Below are 21,969 nucleotides of genomic sequence, written 5' to 3'. Positions count from 1 at the left end.
GCTTAGTATCTGAAGAGAAGAGACCTTGGAGAACATGGGAGCTCACTGTCATTTTGCTTTAGACACAGGCGAATCGATTTTCTAAAGTCACACCAGTAGGAGAACCCCGTTTACCTAGCTCCTTGGCTCTGAACTTGGAGCTTCCTCGTTCGTTCATGCAATAAAGCTGTATCAAGTACCTGTGATTTGTCAGAAACCATTTTGGGTATGACACATCAAGTGTGCAAAAAAGAAAAAAAAAAAATCCCCACCCTAATGGGTTTGCATTTGTTCGAGGAGTTAAATAAATTAAAGTTTATTATATGTTAAGTTAGGTTGTGATAAATGCTTATAGAGATACAAAAAGAAGGGACATTTAAAAAATTTTTCTTCAGTATTTCTTTCATTTACAGATATATCATTTTAAGATAGTGGTATTACTGCAAAGTGCTTATAATTGGAACCTTGATTTATCCTTTATTCCCTGTGTAATTAATCAAACTTACATGACCATGTAAACATTGATCCTTTTTCTGTGTTGAAACCATTTGGTACAAAAGGCATGAAAATAGTCAGTGCTTCTGAGGCCTGCTGGCTGTCACAGCCCTAGATTTTTTCCTGAAGTCTTTAGGATGTTGACGCATTTCTCCCGTTCTGTATTTAACCACTGCTTCCCTCTGCTCCAGACCATGCACTTCTTCCCTTGCGTGGGCATATTTAATCTGACTTGAACATTCATTGTCTTGATTTGTGCAATATCGAAGAAAGCTAACGTGTAATATCCTTTAGCTGGAGTACAAAGATTGAGACCCAGAGCATAAGCATAGAGGGCTTTGCCATGTAGTGTGAAGTTTTATGCGCATGCTCTCCAGAGACGCTCAAGGCTTTTGATTGAAGTTGCTCTTTAGGAGGTTTATTCTGGCATCAGTATGTGTGACGAATTACAGCGCAGAAATGTTTGCCAGTTCAGAGTGAGTTAGAGATTGCCTTCATCACCACATCTTTTATGAACCAAGAGAGAACATTTTTAAATGTGAATGAAATAATAAAAGTACAGTTTCACTTTTGACATAAAATGTTTGGACCAGAAAGGCAATAGTCCTGGAAACTGTGTCTGAAATAAGTGAGCTAGGACACAGGACATGGACACCCAGGGGTTAATGGAAAGTTTATCGGCCAAAGGCAAGGACCAGCATATGGGCAATGAAGGGAGACTATGGGATGGGAGGCCAGAATATAGAGGGAGAAGTTGGAAAGAAACAAGAGTTGAATAATAGGCCTAAAAAAAGAAAAAGAGGAGCGTGCCTTGGATAGCTATCTAGGAATATGTGCCTGGGAGAAAAAAGGCTAATTCCAAGTAATTTCTCTGTCAGAGATAAAATTCAGGATAGTTGTTGAGGGCTGTAGAGAGAACTTAAGGGTTATTCTTGATTCTTGGGACTCAGATAATATATTATTTCCTTCATTACCACAAGGGTCAAGCGTACTACTTCTGCTGTTGAAAGTACAGATGACTTTCAAGCAAGGAGGTAGAGATGATCCTTACAAATTTTATTAAAATACATACTGTTTTCTGCCTGGCTGGTGTGGCTCAGTGGTTTGGCATTGACCTATGAACCAGAAGGTCACAGTGTGTTTCCCGGTCAGGGCACATGCCCAGGTTGCAGGCTCAATCCCCAGTGTGGGGTGTGCAGGAGGCAACTGATCAATGATTGTCTCTCATCATTGATGTTTCTCTCTCTCTCTCTCTTCCTCTTCCTCTCTGAAATAAATACAAATATATTTTAAAAATACATACTGTTTTCTATTTAAATGTGGTTTGAATTCTTAATTCATTACACAAAGCATGCATCCCTTCCCTTTTCCCTCCCAAACTGCCTACCATCAGAATCAAGTATAGGAACCTGAAAAATATGATTCCTGGGCCCCACCCTCAGACCTGAACTAAGGTGGAATCCCCTGGGTTGAGACCTTAGTAGCTTGTAATTTCATGGATATTATTGGTGTCTGATGCAGCTTGTGAGAAACCACTACTCTAAACAATATACTTGTGGCTTACACCAAGGTAGACACAATTGGGGAGGCCATTTATGGCCACATTATTTTTTCACAGCCTGGAAAAAGGTTTTGGTTTATGCAGAACAAGTTGATATGTTCCCTGATTATGAGAGATGGTACTAATGGGCCCGAGTAGGTGCTGCACAAATCACCCAGGGATGGAAAAAAATCAGTTTTTCAAGTTAAAGTCATATACTAGTATAAGGTGTGACTTAGTTCATGCTGATATAGACTTTGGAGTCTCTAGAATTTTCTACCAATAATGAATATCTTCTGAGTATAAAGAACTTTATGGGTAATTTAGAACATGCAAATATGAGTAAAGTCTTCTTATATCCTTATTAGGCTTATAAAGTACAAGGGAGTAACAAAGGAGCTTTATGGTACAATCACTGTAATACGACGGAGAATGTGCTGAGTGCTGTAGCATGGTGAGACCAAAAATGCCGTGAGAACACCAATGCTGGAGAAGGAACTTCCTGCTGGGAACATCAGAAGATGCTCTTATAGAGGGGGTTATTCGTGCTGAGTCCTAATGGTTAGATAAGAAACAGCTTAGGAAATGTAGGTGAAGAAAAGGCATGGAAATGGGAAGCCATAAGAACTTCTAGTAGTTTCAAAGTGCTAAGCTAGAGATTAGAAATAGTAGCATCTCAGGCTAAGATACTTAGAAAGGTAACTATGGACCTACAATGGAGATCCCGAATCACTTACAATATGGAGTTTGGGTTTTATTTAATGATTCAAGGTTTTTGAGTTGGATAATGACATAATCAAAGGTGCCCCCCCACTCCTTTTCTTAATTTTGACCTTTAGTACATACGGTGAGTTAAAGTCATAGAAGCTGGGCAACCAATAACTAGGCTATTGTAATAGTATAGCCGAGATGAAGTGATATTCTTACGTAAATCTAGAAGGATAGAGGAGAGAGGTCTGCAGAATTTGGTGAGTAGGGGCATGAAAGGAAGGATAATCCATCACTCGAGTTACTAGGAACATGGTGTTAGAAGCCCATTTATCCGTTTATATGTGGCCTGAGTACCGAAACAGAATTATGAGTTAGGATTTGACACATGTTAAGTTTCGAGATGCAAATAAAGTCCCTTGTAGAAATTCGCAGGAGGTAACTGTATTTGTTAAATTTAGAATAGTGAATTGGGGCTATGGGGCTATGCCTGGAGTAGTGGGAAAGTGTATACATTTCAGGTGAGTTACTTTGGGTTCAAAGTTTAGCTCTGCAAGTCATTAGTTCTATGACCTCACATCCTGTTTATCCTCTGTATTTCAGTTTCATTATTTAAAAAAATAGGAGAATAGCCGAAACCGGTTTGGCTCAGTGGATAGAGCGTCGGCTTGTGGACTGAAAGGTCACAGGTTCGATTCCGGTCACGGGCATGTACCTTGGTTGCGGGCACATCCCCAGTGGGGAGGGTGCAGGAGGCAGCTTGTCGATGTTTCTCTCTCATCGATGTTTCTAACTCTCTATCTCTCTCCTTTCCTCTCTGTAAAAAATCAATAAAATATATTTAAAAAAAAAATAGGAGAATGGTGAGAGGAGATTGGGGTGTTGGACTTGTGACCTCCTTGTGGGGGATTGTGAAGATTAAGGAGCTGTGCACAGCTACATGTATCCAGTAAACCTTCTTACCCCACCCATGTCTTCCTGCCCTTCCTTTATGGCAAAGGAGTGCACTGGAGTAAGTTCATAGCCCGACGGGAAGGAGAAATAGCTTGTGAGGAGAGAAGAGTGACGATAGAGATGAGAGGAGAGAAACAGAAAAAATTTAGCTAAAGATGGGAGAGGGTGAGAGTAGAAGTTTGGCGGCACCTTGTTAGCTTTGAGAGGAAGAGGGCCCCTTTCCCGAGACAGGCAAGTTTGAAGAGAATGAATAAAGACAGTGTTGATCAGAGGGTCTTGAACTTCTCTCTGAGAAGCAGAAGGCTAGGCCATCTGGTATGAGGAGGGGAAGTGTGGGGCTGGGTTCTTGAGAAAGGAGAAAATTCTTTTTAGATAACCACTGTGGGAAATAAGATTAGGAGTAAACCAGAGTTGAATGAAAGGATTGCCAAAAAGCAAAAGCCAAGGGTTAGATAGCTTGAACTCTTGGTGTCCTTGTGGGTGTATGAAATTACAGAGGAGAAGGTCATGGGAGGTTAAGAGGTTGTGGAAAAGAGAAGCTGGAAATTGGACACGGAAGCGGATGTTGAAGTTTCAGGAGGGTGGTGGCAGGAGGATTGGGTGAAGAGGAGGAGTATGAACGGGTGCTTTAGTCTTTGTGGAATGTGAAGGAGTGCTGGGAAGTCTGTTCCTGATGGTAGTGAGAACGGGATTGGGGGGGGGAGGGGATACTTGGTGTAAGTAGTTGTTTGTCAGCAGCAGATTATTTCCTTCAAGGCAGGATACTTGGCACCTGATTGCCCTTGGAGCATAAACAGCTCTGGCACTGGTTGCTTTTAAAGATGATGTGCCTGTTCTTTCTTGTAATGTAGCAGGGTAGTAGGCTGGCACTGTGCTCCTCCCCACCCCACCCCCGCAATAATGGTTTGCTGGAAGAAATAAGACTTCTATATCACACAATCAAAGTTAAATACCTGCTTTTATTTTGCTGCTTTTAAGATTATTCCTCTGCCTTTAACCTTTGGCATTTTAATTTGATGTGTCTTGGTATGGGCTCATCTCTGGATTCATTTTGTTTGGGACTCTCTGTGCTTCCTGGAGTTGTATGTCCATTTCCTTCACCAGGTTAGGGAAGTTTTCTGTCATTAGTTTTTCAAATAGGTTTTCAATTCTTTGCTTTCTCTCTTCTCCTTCTGAAACTTAAATGATGCGAGTATTAAGTTGTCCCAGAGGCTCCTTACACTATCCTCATTTTAAAATTCTTTTTTCTTTTTGCTGTTCTGATTGGGTGTTTTTTGCTTCCTTATATTCCAAATTGGTGTTTCGTTTCTCGGCTTCATCTATTCTTCTGTTGATTCCCTGTAAGTTTTGTGTATCCTCCATTTCTGACTGGTTTCCATGTCCTTTTTTATGCTTGAAGATCTCTCTCTCCATTAATCTACTCTAAGTTCAAGTACTCTTCCTTTAAATTCCTTGAGCATCCTTATAACCAGTGTTTAGAACTCTGTATGTAGTAGATTGCTTGCCTCCTTATGTTTAGTTCTTTTCCTGGAGTTTTGTTCAGTTATTTCATTTGGGACATGTTGCTTTGTCTCCTCATTTTGGCAGCCTCCCTGTTTTTGTTTCTATGTATTAGGTAAACTGCTATGTCTCCTGGGCTTGGCAGAGTGGCCTCATGTAGTAGGTGTCCTGTAGGCTCCAGTGGCACAGCCTCCCTGTTCACCCAAGCAGGGCACTCCAGGTGCATTCCCACCAAGAGGGCTGTGTACATTCTTGTTTTGTAGTTGAGCCTGGATTGCTGTTGGCATGTCATGGGAGGGATTTATCCCCAGGCCCATCAGTTGCAAGGACTAACTGTGATCACTGTGGAAAATCAGCTGTGCTGGGATCGAACCCACGGATCATAACTTTCTTCATTGGGGGTTCGGTGCTGCTGAGTCCAACCCTTGAACATTTCCCCCTTGGAGGTGGTAGGGTGGTCCTTCAGCATTGCCTGAAACTGTCTACCAGATGCACTGGCTCTGGTGCCTCCTGGGAGGTGCAGGCCAAGGTCAGCTATTGCCTGTGTTCTGCCTGGGGCCACCTGTCATGAGCTACAAAGTGATCTGCAGATGGCTGCTACTTGTGCTGTGCTGGGAGGTACTCAGGAGAGGCCAACCTGTCAACCAAAGCTGGCTGCCATTATTGCTGGCCCTGGGGCCACCTAGTGAGAAGTATGGGGCACACTGAGGCCAGATGCTGCTGGTTTGAGAGATTTTAGGAAAATGAGAAGTATGAGCCAAGACAAGCCATTATTGTGGAAAAGCCACTGGATACAGCTTGGGTGAGCCTGCAAGTTGGATGTGGCGGGGTCTCAGGGAATCACCTAGGCTGGGCGAACAGTGTGAGACAGGTTGATGGAGACTGAAATCTGGCCTAGCCTACTAGCTCTGTCAGACAGTATAGTTCCTCTCAGTATGTCCCTGGTGCCTTTTAAGCTGCTACTCCAGCTCTGGAGCTCAGAGGAAGTGAGTCTGAATACGTACATGTGTGGGCCCTTTAAGAGGAATGCCTGGGACTCTAGCAGAAGTCTGTCTCACTCAGCCACAATCCCCACTGTTTTTTTACACCCGGAAATGATGGCACTGGAATCCTGGGTTAGGGAGCCTGGGTTAGGGATGGGACTCTCACTCCATAAGGGAGACCTCAACAGCCGAGATATCCATCCCAATTTTTATCCACCACACGTGGGTGTAGGACCAGCCTCTTCTATGTCTCCACCCCTCCTACCAGTCTACATGTGGCTTTTTCTTTATATCCTTAGTTGTAGGACTTCCATTCAGCTAGATTTCAGGTGGTTATGATGATGGCTGTTTTGTAGCTTAGTTGTAATTTTGATGTCGTTGTAGGAGGATACAAGTACTGCATTTACTTAAGCCATCATCTTGATTGGAAGCTAAATAACTTTTCATTGCTAAAATAATATAATATGCTCTTCCATTTTGGAACATCTCATTATTGCTGAAACCTAATTCATCTGAATGCAATGTAGTTCAACACATGGATGCAGTGGTAGGCTATAGAAGAAGAATTTAAATGCAAGTATTTAAGAACTTGTTTTCAAGATTAATATTTTTTTAATTTTTAAAATTTTATTTTTCAATTACTGTCTGCATATAATATTATTTTGTATTTGTTTCAGGTGTACAGCATAGTAGTTAGATAGTTATACTAAAATTAATCTCTTTTTGATTTGTATTTGGCGATTAAAAAAAATCTAACCACCAGGAGGACATTGTGGAGAATTTAGTTTAGATACCTCAAAGATAATTAAATTTCTATCTATTTTTCTTGCAATCCTAGATTCCAAGTGGCTGTGAAGTATTGGAAAGATGACATCTCTTTTTACTAGGGTGTATTACAGTGATCTGCCAGCCTTAGACAGTGCCTTGTGACTTAGTTTTTTTGTTGGTTTAGGAAGCAATTTATTGGCTTTGCAAGTAGGCATCTACAGAGCTTGAAGCCACAAATGAAGTGGAAAATCTTATTTGATGTTGTGGTTCTCAGAAAATAATAACTAGAGTTTGTGGTTGCAAATGATGGCAGTATTGCAGACACAGTGGACTGACCCAGTAGTGGGGGTGTTGTTACCAGTGACACAATATCTGGTGAGATTTGGTGTCAGTTTTTAAATCACTTTGTCTGTTTTTCAGATACAGTATTTATTATTCTGGCATACCACAAGTTGATTGTGCTTCTTGCTTTGCTTATGGGTTATAAACTGTTCCTGAACCAAAACTTTCCCTTGGATAGTTCAACCAACATGTAGCCAGTATGCAACCTTTGATCTTTTAAATGCACAAAGAATTAAAATTCCAGGGCCGTTCCCGGCATGAGCTGCTGATGTGCCACCTGCTAGATCATTGCTTGTAGTGCAATGCTGATGCCACTTGGCTATGGATGTAGATTCTACTTTAATTTTTCTCTATATGGCTAGATCTAAAAGGATATGACAAATCCACCTTCTCTGGTTCATATTCTTATTTCAGTGTTAATGTTTTATTACAGGGGTGGACAAAGTAGGTTAAATTACCAGCCATCATTACCTAAAAGATAAATCATAAGTAAGGATATGAAATAATAGTTATAATAATAAGAAAACAAATACTACAAATAAATGACATAATAACTAATAAATAATAATCTAAGAATAAACTCTGTTTGGCATACTCACAACTGTAAATCTAGTTTTGCCAACCTCCTGTATACTGCTCCTACTCTTCATGAAAAGTCAGTGCAGGAAGGGTATTACAAAAGACCTGGGCAGAGCCTACATCTCACACCCAATAGAAAAGGGAAGTGACTGTTGGGCCATCATCTGGGTTTATAAAATATGACTGCATTGTTTAAACTGACTTTTATAGGTTTTCACTGATATTTAACCAAGTCTAAGGCCTACTGCTAACCAGTTCTCCCTATTTTTTAGCATAAGTAGATGACAAGAGTGATATTTGTGCACTCTAATAAAGTGAAAACTTGGGTTGTTGACATAACATTCTATATTTATGAATTCGTGACCTGTTCTTTGAGTATGTATTTATGCTATTTAGGTTTGAGGAAAGACTCCTGGGAGAAATATTTAATGCCTCATTGTCTGATTATGATATAAATGTTGGTTGGATGCAAGAGGGACATGGTTTGTCAATTCTTCTAGTTGCAGAATCTGTAAAGACCAAGTTGATCAATTGTTGAAACATTTAATAGTTTAATAGTTAGTGTTTAAAGTAGTGGAGTTTTGTTAACAATGAATAGGGAGTTGTTGTTTTTTTTGTCTCTCGTTCCTACTCCCAGATTCTAAACAGGTTTTCCACATTCAAAAATAGTAGTGTGGCCCGGCCGGTGTGGCGCAGTGAAGGTGTGGCGCAGTGATTGAGCGTTGACCTTTGAATCAGGAAGTCACAGTTTGATTCCAGATCAAGGCACATACCTGGGTTGCGGGCTCTATCCCCAGTGTGGGGTGTGCAACAGACAGCTGATCAATGATTCTCTCTCATCATTGATGTTTCTATTTCTCTCTCTCCCTCTCCCTTCCTCTCTGAAATCAGTAAAATATAATTTAAAAAATAGTATGGTGAATTTAAGCTGGTTGAAAAGATTGTTAGGAAATAAGTATTTATTTATTTATTTATTTTTATGATCCTTTTTTTATTATTTTCTATTGTTGACACTATTACAGATGTCCTCCACTCCCCCTCCCTTTGCCCACCTCACTCTGCCCCTTCCCTGGCCTTCATCACACTATTTTCTGTATCCATGGGCTATGCATGTATAAGTTCAGGAATGTTTTGGATTTTATAATATTGGTAAATAGAGGAGCCATTATCATACTTCTCATCCTGTAAATATAATCTGACTCTTGGCTTTGTGAATGTTTATACTCTCAGGACCTGTCATAAATACACCTGAGTAATTGATTTCTTTTGTTCCAAAAGTGTTTTTCCAATATCACATTGTGGAGATAAAAAGGAAAGCCTATAGCAGTATTCTTGACCTCAGTAATTTGTTGGGAAGTTAGCATTTTTATGTGAAATTATATTTTGGTTGCTCTCCAGTAATCTCATGGTCCAGATGGTCAGGAAGGGGAAAGATTATTACTGGTGAATACAGCCAGGAAAGTTTCATGCAGGTGGCAAGAATGTGGATAGCAAACATAATTTTCCAAACTATCTGGCTATTCTTTTCAGAATATTTTATGAAGCCTAGAATAAGGGTTGTTTGTTTCTCTTTATAGAGCAAACAGGCTGTGGAAATGTATTGTTAAATTCATTAATCCATGTAACGATCAAATATTGAAAGCCCATTGTGTTTTAAGTATTGTTTTTGGAATATTGTTCTCATGAAATCAAGCTCCTGTCATACCACCTGTAATTGCAGGATCAGCTGTTAATGTTTGAAGTTAGTTTGGACCTCCAAAATCAGATAATGAAGTGGTTATTTATGTAAATATTAATATTGATAAATAAAGTATGGAGTATCACAAACAGTTGCTTATAAAAGGAAGTATTTTGGTATTAGGTATTTGCATGTAATAAATATTTTATGATTTTGCTTAAGTAAAGTTTTAGAAGAAATGGCGCAGTCACAACATCAATAGCTGTTTTGTATAAGGCACTATGATGGGTACTGGGAGGGTCATTTTGTATGTAATTTCTGCCCAAGGTCTGGTGGAGAAAAGACACCTTCTGGTTTTCATAGTCTTGAGGGCATTTGTGGGTTCCTGGTACCAGAGATTCTAATACCAGTTACTCATTATGTTAGAGGTCCCTGCTACTTTGAGGGTGGAGCAGACAGGGAAGGGAATGGCTGTTCTTCAGCCCTTAATCCTAACCCAATTTACAAGCTAATACATTGAATCATTTTATATCTGCTTCACAGGATTGTTAATTACGATTTTCTTTCTGTTACTGTGTGCTTAGTAAACTATTAATGCAGTACTTTGACATCATTATAAGTAAAAAGATTAGGGGAAAACTTTAATATGGGTTTTAAAAATTGGTAGGCCACTGTCACTAATTCATGAAATATTTACTGTTCTTTTTTTTTTTTTTTAGAACAAATGACAAACACAAGTATCTTCATTTAGACCCAGAAACATATACTTTTATGGAACTGAGACTTTAAATATACTCTTAATATTTAAAGAGAACAATTTTTTCCCCCCAAGTAATTTCCCTGAAAAATCAACAAAAGAAAGAGTGAACAAAACTTGTTAAATTTGGGGCAGACTCAAAAAATTGCTGGAAGGAGAACGGTTTATGTTGCCAGGAAGCAGACCTGATTGCTTTTCCCTGTCAAAATTGTTCTCCTTCAACATTCTTACTATAATCAACTGTTAGATACTGACTCTATAAATCGTATTAATATTGGAAACAGACCAGAACCAAGTAAAGCAGAAATATTCATTTTTAGACAAAGAATTTCAACAGTGCAATGAGAACCTGAGCTTCCTTAGTTGTAATCAAAATCGGATTTAAGGCAACTCCACAGTTTACTCAGAGTAATGGTTACCTGGGGAAGCCTGTGGACTTCTGGTCTCTCGCAATGGGTTTTATTCACAATGGGTCTCTCACGCAGTCCTCAGAGTAACAGACTGCCAGGCACTTTTAGGGAACCACTCTATGGGCCAGTGGTCATTTTCTGGGCCACTCTAGGATCAGGTTATATTTTTATTTATTCCAAAAATACCACTTGACAGGCTTCTGTGTGATGGATATTTACTTAGCTCTTTGGGAAAATTAATAATATGTGATCTATGCCCTCCTAGAATTTAGACCAGTGGGAAAATAAAGCATTAATAGCTTGTTTTATTTTTATTTTTTATTTAAAAAGGTATCCTGTATCTTACCACTCTCCACCACTTAATTCCCCAGAAAAACCATTTTGAACTTTTAGCCATTTCTCCCATTGCTGTAAAGATCATAACTATCTTGCTTCTTGCTACTTCTTTATTTTTTTTGTATTGATTTTTTTTCCCCAGAGAATGAGGGGGAGAGAGAGAGAAAAAGAGAGAGAGATAGAGAGAGAGAATGTGAGAGAGAGATATATCAATTTGCTCTTCTACTTATTTATGCACTCTTTGGTTGTCTCTTGTATGTGCTCCAAAGATCCTCTCTTGGCCTTTTGTACAACTGTTGTCCTGGACTATACAGCTGTGTCACCTTGAGAATTCCATTTGCTTCTTTTCTGTATTGGGCTACTATCTCTAGATTCCATAACCTTTTCTCTTAGCCCATGTTTTGTTAGAGCGTGTCATCCAATAGATGCCAATTAGGGAAGCATGTGCTGGTAAGGTTTTCTTTTCCTTTTTTTTTTTTAAATAATAACTAAATAGTTTAGGAGGAATCAAGAGAAATATGGGGTTAAAGTGTTTCTTTACTTTCAACTCTTTACTTTCATCTCTCTCCATCTCCTCTTGTTTTATCACCCTCAGGAGTACCAGCTGCCTCCATTTCCTGTAGCCCAAACTGACTTATCTCTTAGATTCTTTCTCCCTAGGCATGTTAATGTCTCCTGTCAACATTAACCCAAAGTTTGGTTGCGATTTCTTTCTGCCTCACCAAAAGAGATCTTCAGCAGCAGTAGATAGCTGCCAGAATGATGATGGAATGCTTTCTTTACCCATAGATACCAGTAGAACAAAAATAGAATATGTTATTATGCCCTCCAGTTAAAATCCATATATTTGAAAAATATTTTCTGTTCAACTTACTATTGTCAAAACTGGGTTACACTGTAACATTGGTAGAGTTATTTTTGCAGAAATTTAAACTTTTAAAAAAGTAATCCTACTCTAAGGCCATTAATGTGTTTAAAAGATTGATCTGATTCCCAGGTAATCCTTTGATTTCTGTTTTGGTAACTTTAAATAAAACCTGGTGTGAAGTAATGGGTAGGGATAGCATTTCAAACCAGCTTAGTTTACTGTAAACCTAGCAGTTCTGAAAAGAGGAAGAAAAAAAAATCCTAGATTGGACCTTAAATTATTATTATTTTTTAAAAAATGTATTTGGGTACTCTTACATTGGCTGAATATATGTTTACCAGAGTTATATCCTCTTGTTGTATTGATCACTTTAGTATTAAGAACTGGCCCTCCTTATCTCTTGTTATGGCCTTCACTTTGAAGACTATTTTGTCAGATATAAGTATTGCTACCCCAGCTTTTTTTTTCATTTCCATTTGCCTAAAAAATATTTTTCCATCCCTTCACTTTCATTCTGTGTGAGTCTCTTCCCTGGGCCCCTCCAGTCCGCAGGCCAATGCTCTATCCACTGAACCAAACCGGTCAGGGCCCACTTAATGTCTTTTGATTGGAGCATTTAGTCCATTTATGTTTACAGTTACTATTTGTAAGTACTTGTTTGTAGCCTTTTTTATTTTTGTACCTGTGTTTCTTCTTCCCTTTTTATTTCTTCTTTTTACAACAGTCCCTTCAGCATTTCTTGCATTGCTGGTTTGGTAGTGATAAACTCCCTTAGCCTTTTTTTGTCTGCTCAGCTTCTGATTTCCCCTTCCATTTTGAATGATAGCCTTGCTGGATAGAGTATTCTTGGATTCAGTCCCTTGCTTTGCATCACTTTGTATATTTCATTCCATTCCCTCTGGCTTGATATGTTTCTGTTGAGAAATCATTTGATACTCTAATGGGGAATCCTTTGTAGGTAACTCTGTCTCTCTCGCAGCCTTTAAGATTCTCGGTCGTTAATGTTTGCCATTGTAATTACGGGGTTTCTTGGTGGGGGTCTTTTGGGGTTCATCGTGTTTGGGACTCTCTGTGCTTGTGTGACTTTTTTCTTCCCCCAAATCAGGGAAGTTTCTGTTATTATTTCCTAAAATAGGTTTTCTAATCTTTATTCCTCTTCTTGTCCTTCTGGCACCCCTATTATATGTATGTTATTTCATTTTATGTTGTCCCAAAGTTCCCTTAGGCTCTCCTCCTGCTTTCTAATTTTTTTATCCAATTGCTGTTCAGATTGGGTGTGTTTTTCTGTCCTACCTTCTAACTCACTAATTTGGTCCTTCACTTCTTCTAGTCTACTTTTGAAACCTTCCATTGTCTTTTTTATGATAGCTATATAAGTTTTGAGTCTTACATATGTTGTTGATTTTCTCCTCCATTCGGTTTATGAACTGCATGACCCTTACTCTAAATTCTTTTTCTGACATATTGCATGCCTCTGTTTCATTTAGTTACTTTGCTGGTGAGGCCGCCTTTTCTTTCTTTGTAGGGGTTGTTTCTTTGTCTCCCCATTTTTTCTGTGTGTTTCTGGCCCTGGGCACCCTGCTTGGGGTTTGAGAGGTTGAAGACCCTATCAGGGCAATGGTCCAGAAATCATTAGCCCAGAGGCTGGGTCTGCCTTGTGTCTCATGCCTTTATTGTCTCTGCTCTTAGTTGTATCCCCTTCTCCCATGGATCTGGTCCCTCAGTTGTCTGCTTCAGATGCTCAGGGTGGTGGGATCATGTGCACAATTCCTCTGGTGTACAACTCCCTGTGAGGACCCAGAACCCTCTGGCATGCGATTCTCTGTGTGGCCCCAGAACCCGTGGCTGGGTGGCACCCTAGGTCCCTCTGGCAGTGCATTTGCAATGTGGTCTTGTGGCCCCTGGCTGGGCACACTAGCTTGCTCCAGGCTGCCTGGCAGTGCTCTCCTATGGCCCAGAGTGAGGTGTGTGCTGGGTTTCTCCAGGTAGCCCCTGCAGAACTGTCCAAGGGGTTGGGGAGAAATGGGTGCGGGTTGCTCTGGGTTGCACAGTCAGAGCTCCCCTGTGGCCTGAGTGGGACACATGCTGGGTTACTCCAGGTTGCTCCAGCAGCAAGACCCTGGGCTCGTGGTCGAGTGGGTGCTGGTTGCTCTGGGTCACTCAGTCCTCACTTTCTTGTAGCCTCGAGTGAGACACTTGCTGTCTTGCTCCAGTTTGCCCCTCCTCAATGTGGATTGGGGGCGGGTTACCCTGTGTTGCTCAGTCCGCACTCTCCTGTCACCCTGAATGAGGTGCACGTTGGGTTGCTCTGGATGGTCCCGGCAGGACTGTCCTGGGGGCCGGGGTAGAGCAGGTTTGGGTTGCCCTGGATTGCACAGTCCGAGATCCCCTGTGGCCCTGAGTGAGGTGTGTGCTGCATTGCTCTGCGTCATCCCTCTGGGCTGGGGTGAAGCGGGTGTGGGTTGCTCTGGGTCACCCCAGCAGGGATGTCCAGGGAGCCGGGGTGGAGCAGGCACCAGTTGCTCTGGGTCGCACAGTCCCCACTCTCCTATGGCCCAGAGTAGGTTGTGCTCAGGGTTGCTCCAGGTTACTCTGATAGCAGGTCCTGGGATTCGCGGAGGAGTGGGCACTGGGTGTCTCCTGGTCAGGCTAGCAGTATGGTTCTGGGTTCCAGGGTGGGGGTGGGGCGCAGTGTTCCCCCTGGATTGCACTCACTGTGGGGGCTTGGAGCCAGATCCTAAGACACTGGGTCCCAGTGGACTGGTGAGGGGGCCTGGTGAGGGAGCTCACTCTGGCGGCGTGCACTCCCTGCAGACATCTGGGAGCCTGCTGGGAGGTACTGCCCTTTTAAATTCTTGAGTGGAAAGCATTCTTTCTCTTCCTTAATAAGTTCTGTTAATGTGACTCTTGCTTTGTTTTCCTGACTTACTTGCCTTTATTGTGAGCTTGGGGCCAGACTTCTGGTCTCGCACAATGTTTTCAATATTAGTATGGGTGAAGGAAGGGGATGGGGAGAGCCTAAAGAGTAGGGGCATAGAATGGAAGGTTCACAGGTTAAATGAAAATAAAATTTGCATTTATCTTATTTGTGTCCTTAGTATTGTAACAAAACCATTTTATTTTAGTTAATACTTCATATTAAGTATAAGGTATAAAAATTGATGTGGATAAATTACTTTTCACACTTGCCATTTGGAACTATGCATTTTAAAAGAATAGACCACTGTAAGTCCCTATTTATTTACTTTTGGTTTCTTCTTTTAAAGTTTCTGAATACTTGATTCTTTCCTCAGGCTAGGGCAATATAGGTCTGATAATTTTCTAAAGCAGTGCATGCCAACATATATGCAAACAGGTCACCTGGGGATTTTGTTAAAATGCAGATTCTGAGGTTGTACCTGAGAGTCTGTATTTTTAATAAGTTCCCAAGTGCTGATGCTGGTGGTCATTCCACAACACTGACTAGCAAAGGTTTAAAATATTATAGATATAGGAAGAATTCAACATTTATTGAACTTCTATAAAGATGGCAGTGGGAGCCCTTGTATTACTGGCTGCTACTAAGTACATCTAAATAGTACTGGATTTATTGTTTCTTATAGGTTTAATATGCTTTTCATTATTTGTAATAATCTGTTTAGAGGTGATTCAAGTACTATATTTCTATTTATTAATGTGAGAGTTTTATATATTAAATATATAAACTATATTCCCCTAGTGTCTTTAAAGAAAAAAATATTGTACTTGCTATGTGCTTAACTTTGATTTGTGGCATACAAACATCTTATCTATAGCCATTATTCATTGAGATTCTATTGTATATACTGTGTTATGGTTATAAAAACATAAAACTATAGAACAAGTACAAATTTATAGCTAGTTTCATTGTAATGTTTGTTCCTATGCAATTAGATATTAGCAATGAAAAGAGGTTAATACTTCTTTTTAAAATTTGTCTTTTAAATAGCTCAGTCACTAAAAGAATTTGCAAGACTACTCATCACAGTAGAAGAAGAAAGGAGAAGACTGGTAAGTCTGATACTCATTTCTTAAGAATAACGCTTTGTTTGGATTTTTTAAAAAAAGAATAGATCTTTTAAATTAGGCTTAGCCATAGCAGACCTTATAATGTGATGCATGTACTAAATGTTACAGAAAAAAGTTGTATGATGATCAAATATTGCTAATAAGATAAGCCATTTCTTGTTATTTTATTTTCAACATAATCAAATTACATCCATTTTGTTTTCCAGTTAATTTTTCTTATAATTAAAAACATTTGCCCTAACCGGTTTGGCTCAGTGGATAGAGCGTCGGCCTGTGGACTGAAAGGTCCCAGGTTTGATTCCGGTCAAGTGCATGTACCTTGGTTGGGGGCACAACCCCAGTAGGAGGTGTGCAGGAGGCAGCTGATCGATGTTTCTCTCTCATCGATGTTTCGAACTCTCTATCCCTCTTCCCTTCCTTTCTGTAAAAAAATCAATAAAAATATATTTTAAAAAATATATTGAACAAACTGCCATTATGAAATCCATTCTAATTAAGCAAACATCTAAATAACCTTAATGTTATAATAAAGACACGTTACAAGTATTAAAGGCAATTCATGAATTGGGTGTTGAAGGCTGGGGTGATTTTGCTGGGCTTGGAAAAAAAGGGAATGCATTCCATGTTGATGGGTTAATTAATGTGGCAGTATCAATGCTTGGCTATTAGTAATATACTTATGCATTTACAAATATAATTTTATACTCATTGTGTTCAAATTTCTGTGAAGGTCCCCTGTCTATGACCCAGTCTTTCTCTATGTGTATGCAAAAAATAGTATGATATACCCCAAGGATTGTTGTAAAGTAATACCTGGCACATAATAAATGTTAGTGGTGCTGAAGATGTTGATTGTCAGTTACAGTGAGGGCTACACACTTCTTTAAGGCATCACCTCTGATATCACTATACTTCAGCATTGTGTTGGGGAATTATAGGTAAACATCTAAACTCAAATGTGGACTAAATGTGCTAGAAATGCAGCACAGTTTGGTGTCATTTGCTAAATGGATAAGGGAGAGCAATGGCTAGAAATTTTTGAATAGCAAATGAGAGGATCAGTATGGGATTTGGGAGAGATTCATTTGGTGGCCATGTTGACAAAGAGATGAGGTGTGGAAGAAATATCGGGGAGAAGGGGTAACCATATTTCCTTAGAAAACATAAGCCTACCCTGCCAGGGTCTGGTCTCAGTATCAGAGAGAGAGCCATACAACGTGATCTGGACTACAAGTGGAGGTGACTTTGATTGGAGTCTTGAGGCTAACCAGGACACTTTTATGTACTTTATACATAATCCTCACTCCAGCTGTCTGAGGTTACATAATAGAAGTTGAATTTCCATGGGGAGATGTGGGCAGTGAGTGCACTATGGCCCAGAAGAGCAGATGCTGATGGAAACAGGAAAAGAATGGTTAGAGATATGTGTAAATAAAGAGTTGGAAATGGCATGGAAGCCAGGGGAATTTCAGTTCTGGGTGAGTGAGGTTGTGATCAGATCCTGCACAAGTAATGCAGAAGAGCGATAAACCAACTAGTGTGAGCTATCATTTTAGATAATGTATTAGTTGAAGAGTGTGGGAAAGTGTGTGGTGGCTTGCGGGGGAGAAAAGAGCCAAGGGAATGTTCTTATAGCACTGAGACCTATGGGCACCCGGGGGAAAGCTCTTCCTCTGAGCTGGGAGGAAAGGAAGAGAAGATTGGTTAAAACGGAGACCTTTGGACAGTTGGTTGGGCAGGTGGAAAGAATGTTAGGAAGGAGTGGTCATTTACTCTGAGAGGAGTTTGTAGAAATAATTTAGAACAGTTTCTGCCGCTCTCTCCCTCTCCTTTCCTTTCTCTCTAAAAATCAATAAAACATATTTGAGGGGAAAAAAAGAAAGCAGAGAGGACAGGCATGACTAGTTATTAATGTTGAAGTTTCACTATTGACAGAGGAGAAGATTTTGAGAGAGGACACGGAAGTTGTTATTAGGAGTGGGAGTTGAAACATACTGAACTTGGCACCATTGCTGATTTAGGTAATGAAGTTAAGATGTAGCTGAGTGGGGAGTCAGACCTTAGGAATCAAGAAGGCTGAGCTCAGAGGTTTAGATGTTTTATCAGCAGAATCTTGAGACATCCAATATGATGACCAATATGATCACAGGATAAAAGACGAAGACCAAGGAGAAGAAATAGCTGAGGAATGGGGTAGAGTGTCTTAAAAGCCATGGAGATGGGGATTAGATCAACTCTGGTGTTTCAGAATTCATCATTTTTGCCTTCAGCCATATTTCTCATGTTGGGGCAAGGAAGAAATTCTTCATTAATGGGTGAAGTCATATTGTGGTTTTTCTTGCTTTTCCTGTTGTTTCAGAGAAGGTCTGAAATAAAAAATGCAAAATAATGAGGAAAAACCTCTATAGATAAAAGCCCAATTGCATTTCCACAAAGATTCTATAAAAGTAATCAATAACACACAATTCTAAATATTGGAGTAATTAATCAACACTTTTAGTCACATGATGCTAGTACAACTGAAGAATTAGCTGGTAGCAGATCTTGTAGAATCTGTGTTTTAAAAATTAGTGATTCATTTTAGAAGTAGGATATTTTAAGAAAATATACTGGGAAAGTGTGAAGGAGTTCTATAATTCATTATAAAGCCTGTGTTTTTCAGTGATAAATCATGACATATATGATTGAATTTGACCAAAACCTAAGTATGTTAGAGCAGTGACAAAACAAAAATAAAAGCTCAAGAAGATGAAAGAGGACACTTAACAGTTTAAACAAATTCTCATGTCACCAATGAGTTATCATAATTAGATAATATATCATCTGGGTGACCTAAAAAGGCAATTTGCCAATAAAAAGAGACCAAAGAAATATTGACCTTTTTAAAGAAATGGAATCGTTTAGCTTTTTATTAACTGAGTTTCTTCAAAAAAGAATTCTGCTAAAGCCAACTAAAAATGCTTAGTTTTAACACAACAAAAAAGTGAATCAGATAGGAAAATAATTTGTTTCAGATACCAACATACCAACAGAACCACCTAAAGAAGCATAAAGTTTTAGTTGAGTCTTTCTGGAAGAGGTCTCTGTTGCTTCTTGTTATTTGTATTGAAATACTGAATTTGACTCAGTTGCCTCCTGGCCTTTGAACTTGACATTTTCTTTCCCTGAATTCCTGGAACCGTACTCTCTCCCTCATTTCTTCCTTCTCAGTAGTCTCCCTCTGGTTCCCTGTTCTCCAGCTTAAGGGGCTTTAGTTTCTCCTAATGTGTCCCTACAAGCTTCTTTGGGACTTAGACCTTTGTAATTGTCATGTCCTCTGCCCTGACCAACCTGATCGCATCCTCCCGTTGGCTTCATCTTGTCATTCAGACTTTACCCCATAGATCACCTCTGGGGCCTGCATTTTCCGTACAGCCTAAATTGGTCCCCTTTAGCCCTTATATATTGCGACAGAGATAACTCTTCGTGCAGCTTGCATTCTCCTGGGGAGAAATAGGCATTAAACAAATTATGTCTGATGGTGGTAAGTACGAAAAAGAAAAAAGAATGCAGCTGGTAGATGTTGCCATTTATTGAGATGAGGAAGGAGATGGGAAAGAAATAGTTAAAAGTTTGAATCTATTTAGATGCCTACTGGGTATCTAAGTAACCTTCCTTGCCTAGGGAGCAGCTGGATATGAGTCCAGAGAGGTCAGGGGTAGCAGATGGGACTAGAGATATAAATTTAGAAGTCGACAACATGTAGAGGGTATTTAAAGCTATGGGATGTATGAGATCACCCAATCCGTGAGTGTGCAAACAGAAGAGAAAATGTGGGAGAATTGAACCCTGAGGTGGTTGAGTCCAGAGTTTGATCAGATGAGGTAAACTTAACAAAGGAGATTTAGATCAGTAGGAGAAGCAGGAGAACACAGTTGGACAGCTTGCTTAAGTCCCATTTATTCACTGTGCTACAGTAGGGTTGTGGAAAGATATTAACTAGAAACTTACAGGAGGTGGATTCAGTGGTTCTAGCTGTTCTTCAGGATAGAGGGTCCAAATTATCTGACCCACTCTATGCTACTCCTCTACCCCTGCCCGGGGGCCTTTACTTTATATGGGTCCTTTTAGTCCCTAACTTTGACAAATGTGTGTGTGCGTGCGTGCATGCCTGCAGTGAAATAGTTGTTTTTTTTTATTAAATATATTTTATTGATTTTATACAGAGAGGAAGGGAGAGAGATAGAGAGTTAGAAACATCGATGAGAGAGAGACATCGATCAGCTGCCTCCTGCACATCTCCTACTGGGGATGTGCCTGCAACCCAGGTACATGCCCCTGACCGGAATTGAACCCGGGACCTTTCAGTCCGCAGGCCGACGCTCTATCCCCTGAGCCAAACCGGTTTCGGCGAAATAGTTTTTTTTAAGCTATATTTTTATCACCAATTGAGGAAGCCATAACTTCAGAATATTTTAGCTTATGTTAATTTGAAGAATTTATAGAGATATACTTATTTTTTATAGTTTTCATTTTGATGACTATAAGAAACTGTTTTTAAACCTTGATCACTTCCAACATTTAGCATTCACATTTGACCTTTGTGTAAGTTTACAAATTTGCTTTAGGTTTGCTAAGACTTAAATTCTTTCTAATTGGTGCCCAGATTACTCTATTTTTTAAAAAAATTCTTGGGTAATGAAAATACTTTCCTGAAATGGGCTAGGTTAGGTGTCTGGGTATTACTTTGAAACAAACAAAAAAAAATTATGAGAGGCTGGGAGGGAAACTCATAACCTTAACATTCACTTTCTTTCTAAGAGAATTATAATGTCTATTTTCCTCTTTTTATACTTTTTTTAAAGCATAAGCAGGACTAGGTTAGGGTTAATAGGAAGTAGACTCAAAATAGTTTTAGATCTAACATAAGTTACTTGGGTTACTGACACAAGATTTTGAGCTCTTATTAGTCTCAAGAGATTTTTTAAAAAAAATGCATCTGAGATACCCAGTATGTTAGACACTAGTCCTAGGAAGATATAAGCACCTGAAATGTGTTAGAAATATAATTCAGGCCAAGTAATAATTATGGGGATACACTGTTGTAGATAACAGCTGACCCTGAGCATTTTCAAGGTACCAGGCACTGCTATTGGAATTGCTTTATATTTTAAACCAAGTTAATCTGCATAGCACCTCTCTGAGGTGACATTATTAATACAACCCCTATTTAAGTTTTTTAAAAAATATTTTTATTGATTTTTAGAGAGAGGAAGGAAGAGAGAGGAGAGAGAGAGAGAGAGAGAGAGAGAGAGAGAGAAACATTGATGTGAGAGTGAATCTGCCATTGGCTGCCTCCTGCACACCTCCTACTAGGGAACAAGTCCTCAATCCAGCATGTGCCCTAACCAAGAATTGAACTGACAACCTTTTGGTGCACTGAATGGCACATAACCAACTGAATCACACCAGCCAGGGTTAATACATCCATTTTAAAGAAGAGCAAACTCAAAGAATATAGCCAATAAATGAATAGATGATATGCTACAGTTTACACCCAGGTTTTAGGCTCCAGAGACTTCACATATCCATAATGTTCCAAACTAAAACTGTTTTCATTTAAAATTGGATAACAATAATGGCAAACATGTATTATTAATATAGTATGAGAGTGCTCTATTAAGTGCTTTAGTATTATTTCAGTGTCTTACAAAAATTAAGGAAGAATGCAGGCATTTTAGGTATTGAAATTGGATTACTTTTCAAATTTTTAATCATATTTAAACAGGCACATATTTCAGCAAAAACTTAATCCATTGACAGTTCCCATATCAAATTTTGGCACATGAGAGCCAAAAATATTGAGTAAACCTATTTTAAGTCTTTCTTACCCCTTCTTTGAACCAAAGATTCATGAAATTGGAGAATATCTTAAGTGTTGAGAAAACTGCATGTTCCTCTTTCCCCTGATGAAAGATTTTTGTTTAGTCTTTACCATCCATTTTTGCATTGCTCATATGCCATCAGTAAGTGCTATTGATTAATT

General features: G+C 39.5%; 1 protein-coding gene across 1 annotated transcript in view; it reads left to right on the top strand.

The window, feature by feature from the left end:
• The window catches only part of ARHGAP42 (Rho GTPase activating protein 42), a 208,959-nt gene that overhangs the window by 29,261 nt on the left and 157,729 nt on the right, over positions 1-21,969 (top strand). The window contains exon 2 of the mRNA XM_006775261.2: positions 15,865-15,926. Coding sequence (XP_006775324.1) covers positions 15,865-15,926 — 62 coding nt within the window. The remainder of the gene's footprint in view (positions 1-15,864; positions 15,927-21,969) is intronic.

Source organism: Myotis davidii, unplaced genomic scaffold, assembly GCF_000327345.1.
Source record: "Myotis davidii unplaced genomic scaffold, ASM32734v1 scaffold8, whole genome shotgun sequence".
Classification (NCBI taxonomy): Eukaryota; Metazoa; Chordata; class Mammalia; order Chiroptera; family Vespertilionidae; genus Myotis; species Myotis davidii.
The sequence above is the reverse complement of the archived record's forward strand: the minus strand, read 5'-3'. Positions and strand labels throughout refer to the sequence as shown.